This window comes from Giraffa tippelskirchi, chromosome 1 (genome assembly GCF_054371585.1).
Source record: "Giraffa tippelskirchi isolate mGirTip1 chromosome 1, T2T-mGirTip1v1.2.pri, whole genome shotgun sequence".
NCBI lineage: Eukaryota > Metazoa > Chordata > Mammalia > Artiodactyla > Giraffidae > Giraffa > Giraffa tippelskirchi.
In genome coordinates this window covers 148445857-148467913 of record NC_137275.1, presented here as the reverse complement: position 1 = coordinate 148467913, position 22057 = coordinate 148445857, and the positions used below count along the sequence as shown (strand labels likewise).

Here is a 22057-nt window from a genome sequence, read left to right as displayed (position 1 = left end):
AGAGCTATAAAGATTGTATATCGGGTAGACATATTTTGGTATCTAGCAAAAAGTATTAGTTACTAATGAATGTTGTCCATTCCATGATTTCTACTTCCTTAATTTTTGCGTGTGTATGCCATTATGTGTGCTATAGTAGCTTTGACTTACATACTTTCACTTTTCTACCTCAGTTTTCTTTTGGCGTACTATCAGCCTCAGATTATTTAGTTGCTTTCTGAGTCAGTTATATTTTTCAAAAAAGCATGTAAAATTCAATTCCTTATACCTTAAAATAGCTTCAAGACTGTTTTTCTAAAGGAATCAAGCATATTTGACAAATAAGTTCTTTAGAAAACGGCTTAAGTTCAGAAAAGTTTGTTGTCCTTATAAAAGAAGAAAGATATGATGGAGGCCCATTTCACATTATGAATCTGCAGATTTCTGTTGGTGATCCATTAGAAATTGAGTGAGATTTGCTGTTATCTATTTTTAACTTTCTTTGTTTTTATTTAAACTTTCTCCAAAAGCATTAGTATTTCATTGTTTGTCACTGTAAAATCAAGGTGTATTAAAAGTGATGTATAAATACAGATATCCACTTTTCAATTGTATTTGCTAAAGCTTTGAGGAATAAAATTTTCTTTTTCAGTGATAGTGTTTTATTATTCAGATGCGTCATTGCTTCATGGTTTTAAGGATCTTTAAAATTGTTAAATTATTATCATAGCATATCTTAATGCTTCAATGTGCAGAGTTGAATTAGAAAACCTAAGAATAATGAGGTCATGTCTCCTTTGAGGTTTAAAGTTAAATAGTTGATAACAAAGGAACTCATAAGTTATTACTAAACCTATAGAAAAAGAATTGTCTTCTAATAAAGTTTTTCTTTTTATTCTCATCTTTCAGTGACCATCCTTTTTGAACTTCCTGTTCCCGGGAAAGGGATTGTGTGTTGAATTAGTGATTTCTGTTCTGTTATTGTGGTCTTTGTTTCCATATTGTGCTTTGTTTCCATATTGTGTTTCCATATTATTCACTGTTTTACCCACCCTGGAATCATTCTCCTCCGGTCTCTATTTTGCCTTGTGGAGGCTGACCTCTGTGGACTGCATGATCTGGGCTCGTTTGCCCTCTGGCTTGGGGTTTGGATCTGGATTGTGGGTGTACCAGCAGGAGATTAAGAGGGTGGAGGAAGATAGGAAAGCAGAGAACGTCACGGTGTTTATTTCACCCGCTCCCTCCAGTGTGTTACTGACAGGGGTTTCATTTTTGGTGGCTGCAGCTCCTGTCAAGCGGGTTCTCTTCCACAGCTGTGGTTTGTGTTGGTCTATGATAATAGCGTTACCTCCACTTGACCCTGTAGGCGTCTCCATGGTATTGGTTTTCCAGTCTTGCTGGTTTGTGGTGTCTCATCATATCTTTTTTATTCTCTTAACCTGCTTACATTTCTATAAAATCTTCATAAAATTTTTTTCCCAGTGAACTCTTCTGAGTATGCCAGTTCTTCCCTTTGATACCTGACTCATTCACATACCTGCTTTGGACTTAATTTTATTCTTGCTCTTGGCTTCCATCAAATAGTCCTATATAACCATAATGGACTCCCTTTCTGCTCATACCAGCTCAAGTTGGATTTTTGTCACTTAACAAAGAGGGATATAATTAATAAACCTTATTGCTCAACATTTTGTGAAAGAGCCTGAACAATTACGATTGCCTACTGTGTCAACCCTGGCTTCAGCAACACGATGACCAAATAATTTGTTCCTCTCTACCTCTCTCCCTTTTTTCCCCATGGCACTTATTGTTGTTGAGCATTTCTGACAAACTATGTGGTGCATTTTTTATTGTATCTGTATTGTCAAAGTTCTCTGGAGAAATAGAACAAATGAGATATATATAGATACACACAAGAGGAGATATTGGAGTTTGCACACATGGTTATAGAGGCTAGGAAATCTCGTGTTCTTTCCTCTGCAAGCTGAAGGACCAAGAAAGGCAGTGGTATAATTCAGTATGAGTCCAAAGGCCTGAGAAACTGGGGGCACCTGGGGCTCAGAAACTAGGAGTAGGATGTCTGAGGGCAGGAAAAGATGGAAGTCTCAGGTTAGGAAAAAAGAGAATTTTTCTTTCTGTCTTTTTGTTCTTTGGGGTGGGAGGAGGAGGGGGCTAAGAGTGGGGGGTAGGTAAGGGAAATCAACAGATTGGATATTGCCTCTCCTACCCATGTTGGTGAGGGGACATCTTCTTTACTTAGTCTACTGATTCAAATGCTGATCTATCCCAGAAACACTCTCATGGACATATCCAAAAGTGATTTATTGGTTTTCTGGGCATCCTTTAGCCCAGTCAAGTTGGCAATAAAATCAACCACCATAATATCCAAGCTCCATGAGGGCAAGGATCTTTGTCTCTTTCATTTACTAAAGGGTTTTAAGCAGGCAGAACAATACTTTGGCACAAAGGAAGCACTCAGACATTTATTCAATGAATAAAAGCATGAATGAATTAACTAGGTCAATATTCTATTTTAAATGATAATTTTTGAGGTTATAAAGGTAGTCATGGGATCTCTTTCAAGATTTTAGCAGCCTTTTGGGTAGCAGTCCATAAAGAGTCAAGAAGACTGACTTTCTGTCTTCAGTGGAAATGATGTCACCATCTTTCATGCCTTATGGAGATGCTACCTTGATTGCCTACTATTATTAGATAAGATGACCTTAATTTAATCAAACATGGACATTTATTTCCTATTTCTGCTTTCTACTTTCTGCTGAAATTGCTGCATGACAGCTGCTCATAACTCATTTTTTTTTCTGATAGAAATTCTTAGAGTGTGTATAAGGGAGAAGTCCTTTCCCACTTTGAACCCATGTAGTCTTTCTGCCTCAAGTGTTTCTTCCTACTATGGTTTTACGGTTTCACCTTTAGAATGTGACTTTTCCTTCATTAGGTTCATGAAAGAAAGTTTTTCTTCTAACTCATTCTTAGATCCTCCTCAGGCAGCTTGACTTTTGTGTTGACTGAGACAGAACCCCTCCAACCTTCTTCAACCTTTCCTTCCTTGAGGAAATCATTTGTAATACTCCAGAAGTATCCTTTTGCTTTCTACTAGGAGAGGCTGAAGGACCCTAGGAAATAATAGCAAGAACATTTGGTGCCTTTAGGTATGTACATATCACTCAGGAATCGGGCAGCTTAAGGGACTGTTCTTAAGAAAATCAGGACATCAAGTGGTACTTTTCCTCTCATCTCTCCTCCTTTCCATCCTTCATAAAGGATTATTGCCTAGATCTAGTATCTTCTTGAGACTTTTAATTGTCCTCAGGAACCTTGTGGCTGGTACCTTTTAATTAGAGGCTCATGGGTTACTGAGAGACTGAGGATGTCTGTAAGAGCAGCACACAGGTCTCCTTTGGTGTCACTTGCCAGTTTCTTCTTGCTTGCTTCACTTACCTCCCAGTTTACTGAGGTTTACAAACCAAGCTTGTCCTACTTTATCGTGCTCATAGCTTTGGTTTGTGAAATCCAAGGGAGTGACCACAGTAAGAGGGCTCCACATTTCTAACATAGTCAGTGGGCTCACTAATCACACAATTAAGGTGACTGAGAAATAGGGGACCCAGGAGAGCCAGTCTGACTCCAAAGGCCTGAGAAACAGGAGACCTGATGGTGTAAGTTCCAGTCTGAGTCTGAGTCCAAAGGCAGGAGAAGACTGGTTTCCAGCTTGAAGATAGTCAGGTGGACAGAAAGAATCCTTTCTTTCTTAGCCTTTTGTTCTATTTGGGCCTTCAGTGGGGTGGGTGAGGCCCACCCACATTGGGGAGGGCAGTCTGCTTTACTCAGTCTACTGATGCAAATGTCAGTCTCGTCCAGAAATAGCCTCATAGATACACCCAGAAATAATTTTTAACTGAATATCTGCGCCTGTAGCCCAGTCAAGTTTACACATAAAATTTTGCTGTGCTGTGCTTAGTTGCTCAGTCGTGTCTGACTCTTTGTGACCCCATGGACTGTAACTGCCATGCTCCTCTGTTCATGGCAAATAGAAGGGGGAAAAGTAGAAAGAGTGACAGCTTTTATTTTCTTGGACTCCAAAATCACTGCAGATGGTGACTCTGGCCATGAAATTAAAAGACATTTGCTCCTTGGAAGAAAAGCTATGACAAACCTAAACAGTGTATTAAAAAGTGAAGATATCACCTTCCCAACAAAGTGCTTTGGATCAGAGAGAAAACAGTAGTCAACCATAGTCAAAGCTATGGTTTTCCCAGTAGTCATGTACACATGTGAGAGTTGAACCATAAAGAAGGCTGAGCACTGAAGAATTGATGCTTTCAAATTATGGTACCAGAGAAGACTTTTGAGGGTCCCTGGGGCTACAAGGACATCAGACCAGTCAATCCTAAAGGAAATCAACCCTGAATATTCACTGGAAGGACTGATGCCGAAGCAGAAGCTCCAGTGCTTTGGCCATCTAATGGGAAGAGCTGACTCATTGGAAAAGACGCGGATGCTGAGAAAGATTGAAGGCAGAAAGAGAAAGAGTTGACAGAGGCTGAGATGGCTGGATGGCATCACTGACTCAGTGGACATGAGTTTGAGCAATCTTTGGGAGATAGTGAAGGGCAGAGAAGTCTGGCATGCTGCAGTCCATTGTGTTGCAACGAGTTGAACATGGCTTAATGACTGAACAACAACAAGACTCCATTGTTATGTATTTGTCACATTTTGTCTATCAATTTATCTGTTGATGGACCTTTCGGTTGCTTCCATCTCTTGGCTATTTTGAGTAGTGCTGTTATTAACATGGGTATAGAAATATCTCACCTGGGCTCTGCTTTCAGTTCTTTTGGATATACAGAAGTGGGATTGTTTGTCCATTAACTTCTTAAATAACTTTTTTTGGTCACACCATGTGGCATGTACGATCTTAGTTCCCTGACCAAGGGTTGAACCCAGTGAATTCTAGGTAAATGAGCCCATTTCCATAGTACTTAATTTGCTATGAAATGAGTTCCTTGGTCAGAAGCAATCCTATGGGATACATGATGGTGAATAAGACATTTTGTAAATTCGTGGATGACAATTTCAGCAGAAATATTATGATCAAGAATACATGATGGTGAATAAGACATTTTGTAAATTCGTGGATGACAATTTCAGCAGAAATATTATGATCAGGGAAGGAAAATGCCTTTCTAGAATAAGTGTCTAGTAAGAATGAGCATTGCTTATTCCATGATGGAAATGATAAGTGGCAACTATAATCAACTTGCCCCAGGTAGATGGCTGGTGCCAGTCAGGAGTGGTGGCATATCATGGATTCATTGTTTGTCTTTAGTATTGATGGAGCTGGCACTTAACAGGAATTGTAATCCTGACAGCCTTGGTGAGTGAAGATCCATGTTGCCGAGCCGATGTCTTCCCTCCACTCTTGCTGCTGTGACTCTTGTGTTGTAGGGGTGACAAAAATGAGCAGGGAGAAAAGTGACTGGGAAAATATGCTAGCTGACACCCACAGAATACTTCATTTTGTCCTCCTGATAATTATTAAGATCCTCCTCTACCTCAGTTGATTGGGGCATAGTGCCCATCTTAAGAGATCTGTCCACACACTTGCCCTGACCACCTTGGGACTGGTTTTCTTATCATTTTTTGGAGTCCCTGACCGTTCAGCCAGTCTGTTAGCTACTACCTCCAGATTAGTGTATATTTGTGCCTTTGATCATCTCTCATTCCAGACAAAATGATAGTCAGGTCCAGTACTTGAAGTTTTGCGTACTGGGAGGGGATTTTTGCTTCATCACCATCCTTCAAGGCCACCCTTGAGTAGGACTGTCATGATGCAGTGCCTACTTTTTTTTTTAAAGTTAATTAATTTTTGGCTGCACTGAGTCTGCATTGTTGCACGAAGACTCTTTCTAGTTGTAGCTAGTGGGGGCTACTCTCTAGTTATGGTGTGTGGACTTCGTATTATGGTAGCTTCTCTTGTTGCAGAGCTCAGGCTCTAGAGTGCAGACTCAGTAGTTGTAGCATGTAGGCTTAGTTGCCCTACAGCATGTGGGATCTTCCTGGACCAGGGATTGAGGATATGTCCCTTGCATTGGCAGGTGGATTCTTAGCCACTGGACCACCAGGGAAGTTCAATACTTTTGAGTAACGTCAGCACATCATACAGAAACATCTATATAACAAGCCCATTCTCTCCCCCCCGCCCCACATTAGTCAACTGGTTATAGGGAACTTGTCCACAGGTTCAGGATATAGGTTAAAACAGAAGAAGCAATGTAACAAGAATAGGAAATCTGGGTTACTTTTTCATGCAGCTTGCTTGTGTCTGCAGGATTTGTTTGAACCCAGTTTTGTATATACCACCTTCCTTTGAGATAGAGTGCTATCATGCATACTCAAATTAATGGGGTTGGTAGATCTGACAGAAACCATTTTATCATGGGCAACTCAGGTCACAGGCTAAATTGGGGGGTATAAATGCAGTATCTGCTAAGGACCAGTAACGAGTCGAAAGCTGATTTTCAAGAGAATACTTGTCTGTAGAGGATGGCTTGCTTTTTTCCCAAATTCTAAAAGCTTACACTATCATTCACCTGTAAGGACCTGCCAGACTTGGCCTGCTTAAACTCAAGGTGTCAGAATAATACAACTTGGTAGAGAATGAAGTGGAACACTTGATGTCTTCCAGAATGGAGAGCTGATGGAGATTTCTACATACTGGATTATGCTAGAGTTGATGTGGTTCTGAGGTAGGGTCGTGAAGGTACATTGCTGGTCCTGCAAGCAGGAAGAAACTGTTTTGGTGGTTTTTATTAAAAGGATAGAAGAAACAGCCTCATTCCAGTTTCCTGGAAATGGATTGATTTGCTCCAACAATGAAACTACATCTGTAACTGCAGCTGTAATTGGAATCATGTGTGATTATGCTTTCAGTAATTCACTGTCATTCCTTAAGACCCGTCTGTACTCTGCACTAGCCGGATAGATGAGTTGAATGCTGATGTGGTTGGAGTCACCACCCTTTATCATCTTTCACAGAGGCACTAATCTCTGCAATCTCTCTCGGAATGTGGCTTTACTTTTGATTTACTATTTGGGTAGATCAGAGTTTTGGTGACTTCCACTTACTTTTTTTTCTGTTTTCCTCTGTTAGCTCCTCATTCTATGGGTCAGGTAACGAGTATGGGCATTGTGCCAGTTCCTGCATTTGTCTTTTGTAACAGCGCATTCTGAAATGGGAAAATAACTGTATGGGTTCACCTCAGGCTCACTGGAGCTAGACCTTAACCAAAGCTTTCTTGTATAAACTCCTCCCCTAACTAGTGAACCACAATAGCGTATTAGCTGTCCAGGAATTAGAGTCAGTTCCAATCCAGTGTCCAGTTGTCCGAGGTATGTGTAACTCCCCTTCCCCAGTACACGGTCACCCTGCTAAATGGTTGCATGTTTCTTGGAGGAAGGCTAGGAGATAGATTTGCAGTATGATCTTTTTGGGCAAGATGTTCAGGTTCCTAAAGAGGATCCACTGGCACTGGGTCTGTGAACAAACTCAAGTCAGAATTGGTTGAGGGCCAAGATGTCTTTTGTGTTGATTTAACTTCTACTTCTGGTAATCAGACCCAGAACTGTTCTACTTATACAAATCGAATAACATTCAAGTAGAGTGCCTATCTGTTTTAGTCCCAGGAATACTGTGATCAGTAGCCAATGCTAGCGATCTCTGTGGGTAAAACCATTTTGTTTTTTACTTTGAATCCACTGCCCGTTACGGTAACCATATCTATTTTGTCGCTGCAAGTTGAGGCCACCACTTGACCCTATCACTTGAGATTCCAGGATCTTCACTGAACCCAGCTTGGTGGCATCATTTTCCACTGTTACCCATGGCTCTCCAGCTACTGTGCCTGGATGCTCACCAGGCTACAGAGCTCATCAAAGATGCTCAGCCCCTCCCCCACCCCAACACATTTCTTAAACGTTGGTAAAGGAGTTATTTTTTGAACTCTTCCTGGGGACATAGTGGGTGGGTGAGTAGGACTTACATAATAAGTACTGTCCATATGTGAGGGAAGTTATAAGCCATTTTTTTTTAAACTCCAGGATGGGAACCAATGTTTGTAAGATAATGAAGATGTTTATGATCTCAGTAAATAAGATGAGTTAATATATGGAATGTAGTCTGAGCTTGTAAAATATAACTGCCAACAAAATGTTTAGATTCAGTGCTTTTAGAATGAAAAAGGGATTTTCTTAGTCATAATTGTATTAAATATTTAGATTTTTTCAGGTGAAAAGCCCATTTGAATGTTATTTTCTGTGTTTTATTACATGATTAAAAATCAGTATTAAACAACAGGGTTTTGTTTTCTTTTTTTCTATTCTGAGGATGAATATGACTATTCATGTTCTATAGTAGGTATCTTTTTAAAAAGTCTTTTATATTCTGTCCATTTCTTTAAAAAAATGATTTTAGTTATTTATGTATTTTTGGCATTGTTGGGTATTCATTGCTGTACAGGCTGTTCTCTAGTTGCGGCGAGCAGGGGTTACTCTCTAGGTTACTTTCTAGTACTCTCTCTTCTCATCACTACTGTCTAGTGGTACATGGGCTTCTCATTGCAGGTGCTTCTCTTGTTGCAGAGCATGGGACTCTAGGGTGTGTGGGCTTAGGTAGTTGTGGTGTGTGGGCTCAGTAGTTGTGGTTTGCAGGCTCTAGGACATAGGCTCAATAGTTGTGGTATATGGGCTTAGTTGTTCCGTGGTATGTGGGATCTTCCTGAATCCGGGAACAAACTTGTGTCTCCTGCATTGGCAGGCAGATTCTTTACCACTGAGCCACCTAGAAAGTCCTGTCCATTATTTCTTAATAATTGAGGTCTTGCAGGATACTGAAGTAGATAGAATGGTTGACAAGGTGGAGGAAATAGACTCACCTCAGTCATTATAATTTACTGTTTCTTCTGTGGAACTGTGGGTTACTGAGATGATAGATAACACCATCCTGAAAAACAGTGGTTTATTTGAGTCATGTAAAAATATTTAGTTTTTCAGATTGTCCAAAAGGGAACATTTAAATGGAAGGTTTGGACCCTCTTCTTCCATCTCACTCCCTTCTGTGGGCTACTAATTCAAGGAAAAGCTTTGGCAAGGTGAACCCAGACTTGACCTTGGAGAAGAAAACCCACTCCACTGTTCTTGCCTGGAGAATCCCATGGATTCCCAGAGGGGCCTGGCAGGCTACAGTTCATGGGGTCACAACGAGTCGGACACGACTGAGCACCCAGACTTGAAGCCTACTTAAAAGTGAGAAAGAGATTGAGACAGGCAGCAGTGATGTGAAAGTACAGGCTGGCACCCATGTAAAGAGTCATACGTGGACAGGGACAAGGACAGAGAAACTAAGAAGATTTTGAGTTGGCATAATGGTAGTACAAATGGTCGTGACACATGCTGTTCTTCATTTGGACTTTGACCTTTGAAAAACCATTTATGACTACTGTTAAAATTTTACTTTATTTATTTATTTATTACTGTTCTTTATCTGTGAGCTTTTAGTCCTTTCACTGATAGGATAGCTTTAATAGTTTATTGTTTGGGGTGCTAATAGTACAGTGATTAGGATGTTGTTAGGTTGAATTACATTTTAGTCAGTAAGCTCCTGGGTCCTTTCTTTTTACTTGTGAACACTTTGCCATGTTAAGGTACCAGTAAGTACTTCTTTTTATAATGAAGGTGGCCGGGACATAAAGCATACTTTGCACCTCATTTGAACTTTATTGTGAAAGCATTTTCAGGCAGAGAGACTTTATTGTATGTAGAATATAAGATTTGCATGGGTCAGTAAGAAGAGGGCATTTTGTCCCCTTATCCCTCAACAACCATATTATGGTGATTTTATTCTTCTAGATTTCTAAGAGCAAGTTTTCTCCCTTATTGTATAAGCTAACAGATTTCCCCGGTGAACTTGAATGATTTATTCATGGCCTACTTGTGTAGTAGCAAAATAAAAGAATTATACATTACATTTTTTTTTTTAATCTTGCACAAGAGAGCAATTTAAAAAAAATATATTTGGTAAGACCTCTAATAAAATTTTTAATGAGTTGTCTCTCCAACTCATAGTCATTACGAAGAGTACTGTCTCCTTCATTTTCATGGCTGAGGGCACTGTCTTCTTTTTTTCCCCTCTCACTGGGATATGTATTGTTTCAACATTACTTTTGGTTTTTCAGTTAATTATTATTCTTCTCTTTAAGAAAATCTAAGGTGTACCCATACTTCAGATAGTGTTTACATTATACTTTGATGAATGTAATGATTATTAATAATATTTTGTTCAAAATTAAAATAACAATTATCATTAATACTCTGAGGTAAATAAAGTTGTTCTGTTATTAACCGAAGACTTTCCCCTCTTTACTCATCCTTTCTTTCCTTTGTTACTGCCTTCTTCCCTCCTCTCCCTAAAGTTCCAGCAACTGAATATTTGAGGAATGGATGAATGAGTTTATGTAATTGTTTACTGTCTCATCTCTTCTTTTTAGATGGTAAATTCCATAAGAACAGACTCCACCACTCTTGTTTACCTCCATTTACCTAATGTCTAGGATTAGTACACAGTAGGAATACATTAATTCATTAAATTAGTTGAATGAATGAATCAATGAATAATAAAAAAGTTATTATGAATGCTTCTTATCTGTATTAATATTTAGATTATAAAATATGAGAGGGAGAAATTATTATACTTTTAGTATGTTTTAAAATTTGCTACTTAATTTTTTACAGTTTATGAGTAATACAATAAGCAAACAGTTTAGTTTTTGAAGCTAAACTTTTGATGATTTGTATTAATATTTTAAACTGCGTTTAACCATGTGACCTTGATTAGCTCAACTAACTTATGTCCTAGCTAAATTAAAATAGTTTGAGGGCATAATGTGGAAATACTCACATTTTTACAATGGGTATCGGTTTTAAGAGTTTTAATTGAAACATGATGTGGGCCTATGTAGATAGTAATAGTATTTTTATAATTTATTTCAAATTGTAACTTGAGAATTTTAAGGATTGAAGAATATCATTTCTAAGCATAACAGAAAATTATATGCTCTTGGATTCAGAAATTATTGTTTGAGAAAAATAGGCCTGACTGAACAGAAACACAGGGACGAAAGTAAGTATATTTAACTCCCCCAAACAGTGTTTAGTATAGACTGTCTATTTAATTGTTGGATGACAGGTATGTACAAATGCTTTAGTTCCTTTGGAAATGGGGAAAAAAAAAGAGCTTACTACAAACTACGAGGTAGACTTAGGTACAAAGTAGCCATAAATTTGTACTTGATGTATTATGAACTTAATTTGACCACTTGTTTAGAAATCTATTAATACTTGGCTACACAGCAGTATGCTTAGAAGAATAAGAGTCTACTCATGTATCATGATGTCTTTTCAGCTAACTGTTGTCTTTGTGACTTTAATGGTACATTTTCATTCTATATTTTTCTATAGGCATCCACAGGGACAAAGATAAACCTCCCAGCTTCTCTGCTGTCCTTGAGACTTTGCGACGTGCCTTGACAGATTACCAGACCAGGCTGGAAGATGCATCTAATGAGGTAACACTTGCACTGTTGGGCTCCACACACATAGCCTTCGGCCTGCAGCAGTACGTATTACTCGCTTGTTACCAAGGTCAAAAGTATTGCGAATGTTGATTTGACAGCCTCACAGATAAAAAAATAATAAGTTGTCTGTCACTGTTTCCTTTGTGTGGCCTAAAGTCAGGTCTCACTTGTGTTGTTGTAGCTCTTCTGTCACACTACCATTTTCGGAGTTCTAAAGGCTGTCACTTCTTGGTCTTCATAATTTGTCTATTTTAATTTAATAAAAAAGCTGTGCAACTCAGTGAATATAATATTTAAATGTTAATGTGTTTTCATGAGATTTGGAATAGGTAGTGGACATGTAGGGCTTGGCAATATTTTGGCTTAAGAGTTCTACAAATTGTAAAGATCTCACTAAAAAAGAGAGAAATTAGTTTGCATTCTCTAAAGGGAGTGACTGTTAGAAGTTTTTTAAAAACAAATATCTGCTTGATGTAGCCTGAAGGTTTTTGGTTTCCTGATTGAAAAAACTCATGCTTCTATTTATCTTCTCTTTTGTTTTGTTTTTTTAAATTTTTAAAAAAAATCTATTTTAATTGGAGGCTAATTACTTTACGATATTGTAGTGGTTTTTGCCATACACCGACATGAATCAACCATGGGTGTACATGTTATCTTCTCTTTTGTATTGTTTAATTTGTGGATTGATAATTTTCTTGGGTATTAAAATGTTTTATGAACTTGTGCTTTAAAAATTGAAGAGCTTATTTAGTTACATCTTATCAAATTAGAAAATATGAAATAACTACGTTAAACACAGTTAGTAAAACAACAGACAATTTTTCCAACTGAAGACAAGTCACGAAACCTGGAATTTAGTATTTATCCCTCTGTGTTTATCTGTTCGTTTCATGTAATACAAAGGCCATGAAACCCTTATATTTCCCATTTCAAAAGAGCCATATTTTACTTTAGTTTGCTAAGGTGAAGAAAAAAGGAAAAATGAGTCTTCTTAATGCCTTCTGTAATTGTTCAAAAGGCTTAAAAGAAAGTGACCACTGGAATAATTAAATTTCTATAAAGAGCAAACATTGCCGTCTTTCCCAGTGAGACAAGACAACCTGTATTGTTAGTAGTTTATGCACCTCTTCTGAGGCCTAGGTCTGGAAGCTGCAGGGTAAGTAAGAACATATTACCCACAGCGAATTGTTATTTGGGAGGATGAATGTCACATGATCCTCAGCACAGTTGAAAAGTCGACTCAGCAGGCTTTGGCTTAGTAATGTGCTTTGTTGTGAACCAGTGCCAGAGACAGCAGTGGGGAGACCAAGGGGGTGGCTGCAAAGAAAGCAAAAAGAGCAGTCTGACAGAAAGAAGAATGAACTGTCAAAGAAAATAAATCACAAGCGGAGCAGGACCAACTGATGACCTGCCACAAGCCTTCCCAGTAGGACTGCATGTGACCGACCCTGAGGTTGTCATATGGAGTGAGAGACCTGCGGATACCACTATGTAGAAAGAACAGTCTTCTGCTCTGTCCTTTTTTCTTTCCATATAGATGCCATTGCTTCTGGCATTTTGGTCCTGTAGGATTTTAAGAATAAAGATATTGTTTACAGTAAGAATGAAATCCTTTATCCAGATAGCTGGTAAAAACACAACAATATCACTGGCATTTTAAGCTTGAATGCTTGCTTTTCTTTTTAGCATGTGAACTTGTGACAGAAATTACATAGTTAACCAAAAGAAATACATTTTGAAGACTGAATTACTATCAATAATTTGTATTTAATAATTGCATCAAAATTTAAAGATTAGCTTTTGAGTTATCCACCCTTGGAAAATATTTTAAAAGTTACTTGCATTTTTTTTCCATCAGCTAAGCAACATGAATAATGCTAAGGAAAAGGCATCTAATGAACTTGACTCTACCAAACAGAAGATAGAATCTCACACTAAAAATATAAAGGTATTATTATTTAGAATAGCTTTTTCCTGTTGTGTTAAGAAACTAATATAATTATCTAGGGAATATTTTTAAGGAGTGCTATATGAAAATATATCTTCCTATTTTTATTAAGTATGTTTAGATACAGCTTAAAATTATTTTTTTATTGTTGATCAAGATAAGAATGATCTTTCATTAAAAAAACTTTATTGGAAATTGTTTTGGTTCAAGGAAAAATTCATTTCCCAGATTTAATGATAGTACCATAGATTCAAAAATTGTGTTAAGATTTGATGTCCAACCTTAAATACACAGTCAACATATTTTATGTAAGCACATAGTGCTTGGAGTCAGTTTTCATAATTTTGGAGTAGAGTCATTGTTTTAAGTACATCATACCTAGTAGTGGGCTGAGACCACACCTAGCTAAGGTCCAGGACAACAGTTTACTTTTATTTTTTGTGCTGCTTTTATGTACTACATCTTTGCAAAATTATACTAAGGCAGCTCTCAGAGTTGGAATTTTTTGGTGTGGGTTCATGTTGTTTGTCATGGATGTACTTGAATGAAATCTGTTAAGGGTAAGGACTGAAAAGTGAAGCAGAATTTTATGTCATGTATTTGAGATTTCTACGAGCATTTGAAATGTCATTGGGAAGTAAATGTTCTTAGAGTAAATGTAGGAGATTTATTTTTTAAATGTTATTTAAAAGTTTTTGAGCTACCAATTTTTTTTTTTTTTAAATATAATGAGCTGAAAGGAAAACTCTTGTAAAGAGCTTTTTAGAAAATCTTCCTACCATCTTTTTGTTTGGTGTCTCTAACAGGACCTTCAGGATAAGCTGGCGGATGTCAGTAAAGAGTTAAGTCATTTACGCACTAAATGTGCAGACAGAGAGGCTCTAATAAACACTTTGAAAGTGGAACTGCAGAATGTGCTGCACTGTTGGGAGAAGGAAAAGGCGCGAGCAGCCCAATCTGAGAGTGACCTTCAGAAGCTTTCCCAGGCTTTCCATAAGGATACCGAGGTATTACCTGAGACAAGAGGACTGTCAGGAAGGCCTCGCACTAATCTCACTTTTAGAAATTTACATCTATCAAGTGGCTCTTTTTACCCTTATTTAATTCAAAAAATTCTTCTCAGCTATTTTGAAATGTTCATGCCAGCTGCAAAACCAGCCATTCCATTACTCTTGTATGATACAATTTTGTGAGAGAAATAAAGTAGTTTAACTGTTTTATCATTTGTACAAGTTATTTTCTCTATTAGAACATACTGTCTCAAGCAGCTATGCTCCTAACAGTCTTGTGTGTCAGTGACAAAATAATTTTTTATTTCAGTAGTTTAGTAGCCTGACATGGTGGAAAGAATCTTTTTTGTAACCTGAAAGAATTGACTTGGATAGAGGTACTTCTGTTTACAAACTGTGAATATGGACAAGCCACATGGTTTGGTCTCTCCACATCTTTGCTTCCTTATTTACAAAGCAGGAATAATATCTACTTTAATAGACAGTTGCCTTATTTTTTATAATTGTAAGATATTAATCAAAATTTAGAAAAATACAAGTCCCACACAGTTAAAAAGTTTATTTGGATGTCCTTGGGGGTTGCTTATCCATGTTAATTTATTAATGACTTCTTAAAATATTATGATAGACTCTTCCATACTATATGAGCCTGTGTGAGTAGAATTGTAATCTTATATTTTCTTTTACCCATGGGACGTAGAGCTAGTCTAGCTAGCGTGGAGCTGGTTTATCTGAGTCGTCTTGCATATTGAGTTCATTACTCGAACAAATATGAACATGAATGCCAAGAGAGTAAAAAGGAAACATTCTTCTCACTCTTCTTACAGTCTGGGATTTAAATTGTGTCCACATGAAGGGGCTGGAATTGTTCTACACATCAGATAATGATTAAAGTAAAGGAAACTAGAAGGCTGACTGTATTGTAAAGTCAGCATGTCTACAGGATTGTGGTTGGGTTCAACATGTGTGAACTGATTTTGGATCTTGAGATTCTCTTTTCACGCCAAATGGATGATTGTCATGCATGGTTCATCACAGCCCAAGCAAAAAGGACGTGATGGCGACACAATGAATTACCCTTTAGGAAGAACTCGATCACTTGGCAAAATGTGGAGAGGGAAGATTGTTAGTGCCTGAGTATTATGTTTGGTTAGTTATATTTAATAAGATTTTTAAATGTCTCAATTTAGTTGAAAATGCAAAAGACCTCTTTAATTGCTTAAAAAAGAAAAATACATGCATTGTTATAAAGATTCTTCTTATATCTTAATTCAAGTTGTGGATATAGCTACATATTCAAATTTTGGGGGGTTTTAAATTGTTATATTTGGAAAAATCTAAGATGACATGTAGAGAGAATGAAAGATACGTATTTTTATATATATTGGAAACTTTCACCACAGTTTCTAACTACAAAACTTTTACATATGGTACATTCACTTGTTCTCATCTGGAAGATTGGAATTCCTGTTTTTTAAATAGAAATTTAAAATTTCTTTTTAAAGTTTTCCTGTTGGTCAGTTAAAAAACCTTGAGAGAACTTATTTTATCTACATAAAATGCTCATTTTGCAGCTTCACAATTACCTTGTCTTAAGTTCCATTCTTTGACTTTAAGGATAAAAATGTTTTATAATGAGAGCTATTTGGCATTTTAGTAAGTAAATTCCCTTTTTTGTGTTCAAGATGGAAATCAGCTTTTTAGATAATTCTATGGTATAGTGTTTCTAGGTCATTAAACAATGGATGGTTTAGCTACAACAATAGCTATATTGCAAATTATATTATTTGAAAAATTTTTTTTACATATTTTTAATTGATCAGTTTTAAAGTATGTCTTGGGCAGCTATGTCTGGTTTTTTTTTTTTTTGGACTGCTAACTTTGTGATATTTAAACACGTACAAATGCCCAGTTTGCCAAGTCCGGTATAAACTTCTAAGTGGGGGGAAAATAACGAGCCTATCTTCCATCTCTTTCATATCACTGTCTGCTTTGCCTAAGGGGCTTAGGATAGATTTCCTATAAGTGGTAAGTAAACTAGAATCTCTGGAGGAGGAGGAAAGCTGAGTAATTGTGTGCATGTAAAGTGCAGATATTGGTATAACTTTTTCTTGAACAGTGTTGGGTACACTCTTTATTTTGGTTTTTTGACTTAACGTCTTTTTTGGCAAATGTAAATATAAAATTATGGAATTACCATGTTAACTTCCAGTTAGAAGAGCTTAGAAGCAGCTAGTCCAGATACCTCATGTTAAAGCCAAGGAAGGTGAACCCTGAACAGACAATGACTCAGATCACATCCTCAGTTGTAGCAGAGCTGGCCTCAGAACCCAGGTCTTCTGGCTTCTACGCTTGAGATTTTTTACTAAGTGTAAGCAATTGTAAGTTTCTATCTGATGTTTAACTTTGAATGTTAAAAAGGTCCCCAAGATGACCATATTCCATACTTGAGTATTTTAATTCCTTTCCAGGACTTCTGACATAAATTCTTCACCATGTGTATTATGTGTTTTACTTCTTACAGTGTTTATATACTGAAATTAATTTCTTTTTTTATCATAGGAGAAGCTTACCTTCCTTCATACCTTGTATCAGCACTTGATAGCAGGCTCTGTGCTCATAAAACAACCAGAAGGCATGCTGGATAAATTCTCTTGGTCTGAGCTTTGTGCAGTCTTGCAGGAGAATGTTGATGCCCTGATCGTAGACCTCAACAGGGCTAATGAGAAGGTAACTGTCCTCAGGCACCAGATTCCTCTATTAAATTCAGTGACATTTGTCCACATCACAGTATCATTAAGAGGGGCTGACATTCATCTTATTTCAAAAAGAATTTGGGTGTTAATAATTCAATACCATTAATTATGGCTTGTCTACAACTCAGTTTGATGCCATTGCTGTGGGCATGTAAATGTGACTGAAGTCTGTATGAAGTCTCTGAGCTCCACTTTCTGTGCAGGACATGCTAATACTACTAGCCAGTGTTAGCCACAGGGACCTAATTAAAAGAAAATAAATTAATCTTACTGATGAAGCAATTCAAAGAACTTAGTCATTTACATTAATAAACCAACTCTTTATGTTAGCATAAAATAGAAACAAGATACAGTTATTCAAAAACATGATCCTAAAATTCTTTGCTCAGGAAATAATGAGATGTTACTTTAAAAGCACTTAAAATTTAAAAATTATGTTTATGACATTTCTTGTAATAGAACAAACTGTATATTACAAAACCCATTCAGTGCTTTAGAAAGTAAGAAGGACATATTGTAGGAGAAAACAGTGGACTTTTATCATGCCTTTAACATTCACAAACCTAGGAATTCAGTCTTTCAAAAAAAAAATTAAAAACCTTCTTTTGGTTATTGAAAATTAAAGTGGCTTAGCAATCCATCGTATTTCTCCGTTAAAGGTACTGATTCTTATCCTGAGTCTGTTGAACTAGTCAGAACTATATTTTAGGTCTTAGTTTCAGTGACATTTGCTCTTAAGGGACACAGAGAGGAAAATTGTTCCCTAAGTTGTTTTTTTTTTTTAAATCTGCTGAAGTAATGAAACAGCATCTTGGCCCAATTTTAGAGTGAGAGCATTTTTATCTTGGTCTGATTGGCAAACAGTCATAGGCATTGAGAAGTAGGATTAAGGAAATAAGGGAATAAATTGTGATAAGTGGAGATACTGTTCTTAGCTGTGAATGTGTATGTAACAAATTTCCAAATTACTGATAATTAAAATGAGTACATGTTTTAGCTCTCTGATATGGTATTGTGTTTTAATAGTTTTTCATAATTTCAAAACATCGTTAATTGTCATACATATTAGATGGTGAGGATTTGCTTTCCAGTGTTTTGAATGTGAAATAAAAAATGATTGGAACATTCTGCTTTATTATATGTAAAATGTTTGTAGATTTATAAATCTCATTTAAATACTTCCTTTCCCACTGAAATATCTGAACAGCTTGAGCTTTGGTTCTAGAGGTAAAAATATTCTTCTTAATTTTCTCAGTAAAATTGATTATAGAATAAGTAACTTTATTAGTTATTGGGGCTTCCCAGGTGGCATAGTGGTAAAGAATCCACCTGCCAATGCAGGAGGCGTGGGTTTGATCCCTGGGTTAGGAAGATACCCTGGAATAGGAAATGGCAACCAGTTTCAGTATTCTTGCCTGGAAAATGCCATGGACAGAGGAGCCTGGTGGGCTGCAGTCCATGGGGTCACAGAGAGTCAGACACGACTGAGTGAGCACACACATACAATTTTATTAGAGAAAAAGATGTCATCTATACATATAAATGACACATTTTCTGCTAAAATATAGTTTTGTTCTACTAACTCCTGTTTCTTCTTTTTTTTTTTCATTTTAGCTTTAAAGTTTTGTATGATCTTAAGGCATAAAATATAGTAGAAAATTCTAGAATAGCTTTTGGGTGAGATGATACAAAGAACACATTGGTGAGCATATCTTGTTCTGTATTACATTTCACCATTTAGATAAGTCATCTAGAGTATATCTGTAAAAACAAGTCTGATACAATGAAAGAGCTTCAGCAAACCCAGGAAGATACCTTTAACAAAGTGGCAGAGCAGATCAAAGCCCAGGAGAGCTGCTGGCACAAACAAAAGAAGGAACTGGAGCTGCAGTACTCTGAACTCCTCCTGGAGGTACAGAAGAGGGCACAGGTATGCTACTGCCTCAAAGAGCTTTAAAAATAGGATGCTCGATCTTTTACTTTCAAGTGTTTTCTTTTAATACCAATACCAAGTCAGTTAAAATTTCAGAGAACCACACAGAACTTGCTTGTTTGGGTTACATGTACATGTGATTGTGCAAAGACACGTACACAAATGGGCATACATGTATATGCACGAACTCAGGTGGAAGGATTGTCTCACTTAAGTTTGAAAATAGATGGGTTTCTGGTTAAAAATGCACAGATCAGTTAAATACTAAAATTATATTTCCTTCATTTTAAAAATAAAGGTTAAGACATTTTGGTAAAATATTATCAGTTTTAGTGTAGATATACTTTGATTCAGTTTATTCCATTTGTGGAGATTTCTGTTAATATGTGAACCATCATTTTAATTCATTTGGGATTGAAATTTGGTGTAGTTCCTAATGTTGAAGAACTTGAATTATAGTTATAGATCCTATAGCAAAACTATTGGTTGTGAGAGGTAATATGTCCTCTGTGTTAGATTCAGTTGAGAACAGAAGTTATGTGTAGTTAACAGAATCATATTTTTTCTTATGCAAGATATTATCAACATACTTTATATTGTTAACTCTCATTCCTGCCCAATCAGAAATAATGACAGTCTATACTTTTTTATATAGACTTCCCATAGTTGATTCAGTTTTAACCTCTTTATTTGATCCACTCATTCTTATATTGTCAAGTCTAATTAAAAAAAGAAACCACATTTTAAAAATTTGCCAATAAACAATTTCCAGTTGCTTAAAATAAAACCACTCTGTTTTCCCAAGCATTTGAGTCGCATATGAAGTTAAGCTTTTCTCTGTGAATTTGAATGAATTCAAAGGCAATGGCACCCCACTCTGGTACTCTTGCCTGGAGAATCCCATGGACAGAGGAGCCTGATAGGCTGCAGTCCATGGGGTCGTGACGAGTCGGACACGACTGAGCGACTTCACTTTCCCTTTTCACTTTCATGCATTGGAGAAGGAAACGGCAACCCACTCCAGTGTTCTTGCCTGAAGAATCCCAGGGACGGGGAAGCCTGGTGGGCTGCCGTCTGTGGGTTCGCACAGAGTTGGACACGACTGAAGCGACTTAGCAGCATACACTCTCTAAAAGTGGCCTTCTGTTCACTACATGCAGGATGCCATGTGATATCTTCTGCATTTCCTACCACTGAAGAGACCTAAATAAATTTTTTAGAGATAACATTGACATGCAGTGAACAGATTTTAAGTATACAGTATGATATTTTGATCAGTGTGAGTACCCATGTACCCATCGCCCCGTTTAAGCCTCAAACATTTTCATTACCTCAGAAAGCTCTCTTGTGCTCTCTTCCAGTCGGTTTCCACTCCCCACAGGCACCCATTGTTCCTATGTTCTGATACCTATCATCATAGATTATTTTCCTTTGTTCTAGAATTTCCTCACAATGGAATCATTCAGTGTGTATTCTTCGGTGGTTGGCTTATTTCCCTCAACATATTTTTTTTTAATATTCATCCTTGTTGTATTTATCAGTTGTTCATTCTTTTTTTATAGTTGAGTAGTATTCCATTTTATAATTATACCACAGTTTGATAAATTGTGAATTGATGGATATTTGTCTTTTTTTCCAGCTTTTGGCTATTGTAAACAAAATTGCTGCAAATGTTATTGTTTAACTGTTTTATTGGCATATGTTTTCATTTTGTAGTTAAGAGTGTAGTTTAACTACACTAATTTATAAGACAGATGTATGTTTATAAAAAAGCTATCAGACATTTTTTCCAAAATGGTTCTATCATTTTATATTTCTGCCATCAGTGTGTGAGAATTTTCATTGTTCTACATCCTCTGCAAAGTTTGTCATTGTCAGTCTTCTAAATTTTAGCCATTCTAGTTGTTTTAAAATGGAATTTCATTGTGATTTTAATTCACATTTTCTTGGTGATCAGTGATGTTGAGCACTTTTTATGTTCTTATTGTCATTTACATATTTTCTTTTGTGAAGTGTCTCTTCAGGTGTTTATACATTAAAAATTTGGGTTGTTTGTGTTTTTATTATTGATTTTCAGACATTCTTTATAAATTCTGGATATAATTCTTTATCATACATATGTATCTCAGATATTTTCTTTCAGTATCTCACTTGCCTTTTCATTTTTTAGTATTTATTTTGATGATCACAAGTTTTAAAATTTTGGTGAAGTTCAACTTTTTCTCTTTTGAGTACTTTTATGTGGTAAGCAATCTTTCTATTCTCCAAGATTCTGAAGATAATATATCATTTCTTCTAGAGGTTTTATAGTTTTAGCTTTTTTGTCTAGGTTTGTAATCCATCTCAAATTAATTTTTGTGTATGATGTTAAATGGAGGCTGAGGTTCATTTTCTCTCTGCATTTGTTGTTACCACACCATTTATTCAAGACTTTACTTTTCCTGACTTAGTATCCCTAGTCCCTTTGAGAAAAAACAACTGACTGTATATGGGAACTGCAGGTTTGTTGCATCCCTACAGTTTTACCTTTTCCAGAATATTATATAAATTTTATTTATTTACTTATTTATTGGCTGTGCTGGGTCTTTGTTGCTGCACAGGCTTTTTCTCTAGTTGCAGAGAGTGAGGGCTGTGTCTCGTTGTGGGTGTGGGCTTCTCATTGCAGTGGCTTCTCTTGTTGTGGAGCACTGGCCTTAAGGCCCATGGGCTTCAGTGGTTTTGGCACAAGAGCTCAGTAGTTGTGGTTCCCGAGCTCTGGAGCACAAGCTCAGTGGTTGTGGTGT

At 36.8% G+C, this 22057-nt stretch overlaps 1 protein-coding gene and 1 long non-coding RNA gene across 21 annotated transcripts in view; one reads left to right on the top strand and one right to left on the bottom strand.

The window, feature by feature from the left end:
• The window catches only part of CCDC171 (coiled-coil domain containing 171), a 351005-nt gene that overhangs the window by 122688 nt on the left and 206260 nt on the right, over window positions 1–22057 (top strand). For all 20 annotated transcript variants that reach the window (XR_014056567.1, XR_014056570.1, XR_014056569.1 and 17 more), the window contains 5 exons: window positions 11512–11618; window positions 13486–13575; window positions 14382–14582; window positions 17148–17315; window positions 19083–19271. Coding sequence is in view for 14 of the 20 variants with exons in the window: in XM_081499610.1 (XP_081355736.1) it covers window positions 11512–11618; window positions 13486–13575; window positions 14382–14582; window positions 17148–17315; window positions 19083–19271 (755 nt within the window). In the remaining 6 variants the exon portion in view is untranslated. The remainder of the gene's footprint in view (window positions 1–11511; window positions 11619–13485; window positions 13576–14381; window positions 14583–17147; window positions 17316–19082; window positions 19272–22057) is intronic.
• LOC145510022 (uncharacterized) lies at window positions 12481–20680 on the bottom strand. The gene is made up of 4 exons (XR_014056622.1): window positions 20606–20680; window positions 17159–17583; window positions 13103–13190; window positions 12481–12944 (listed from the first exon to the last, which is right to left on the bottom strand). It is a non-coding gene; the product is annotated as an uncharacterized LOC145510022 (long non-coding RNA).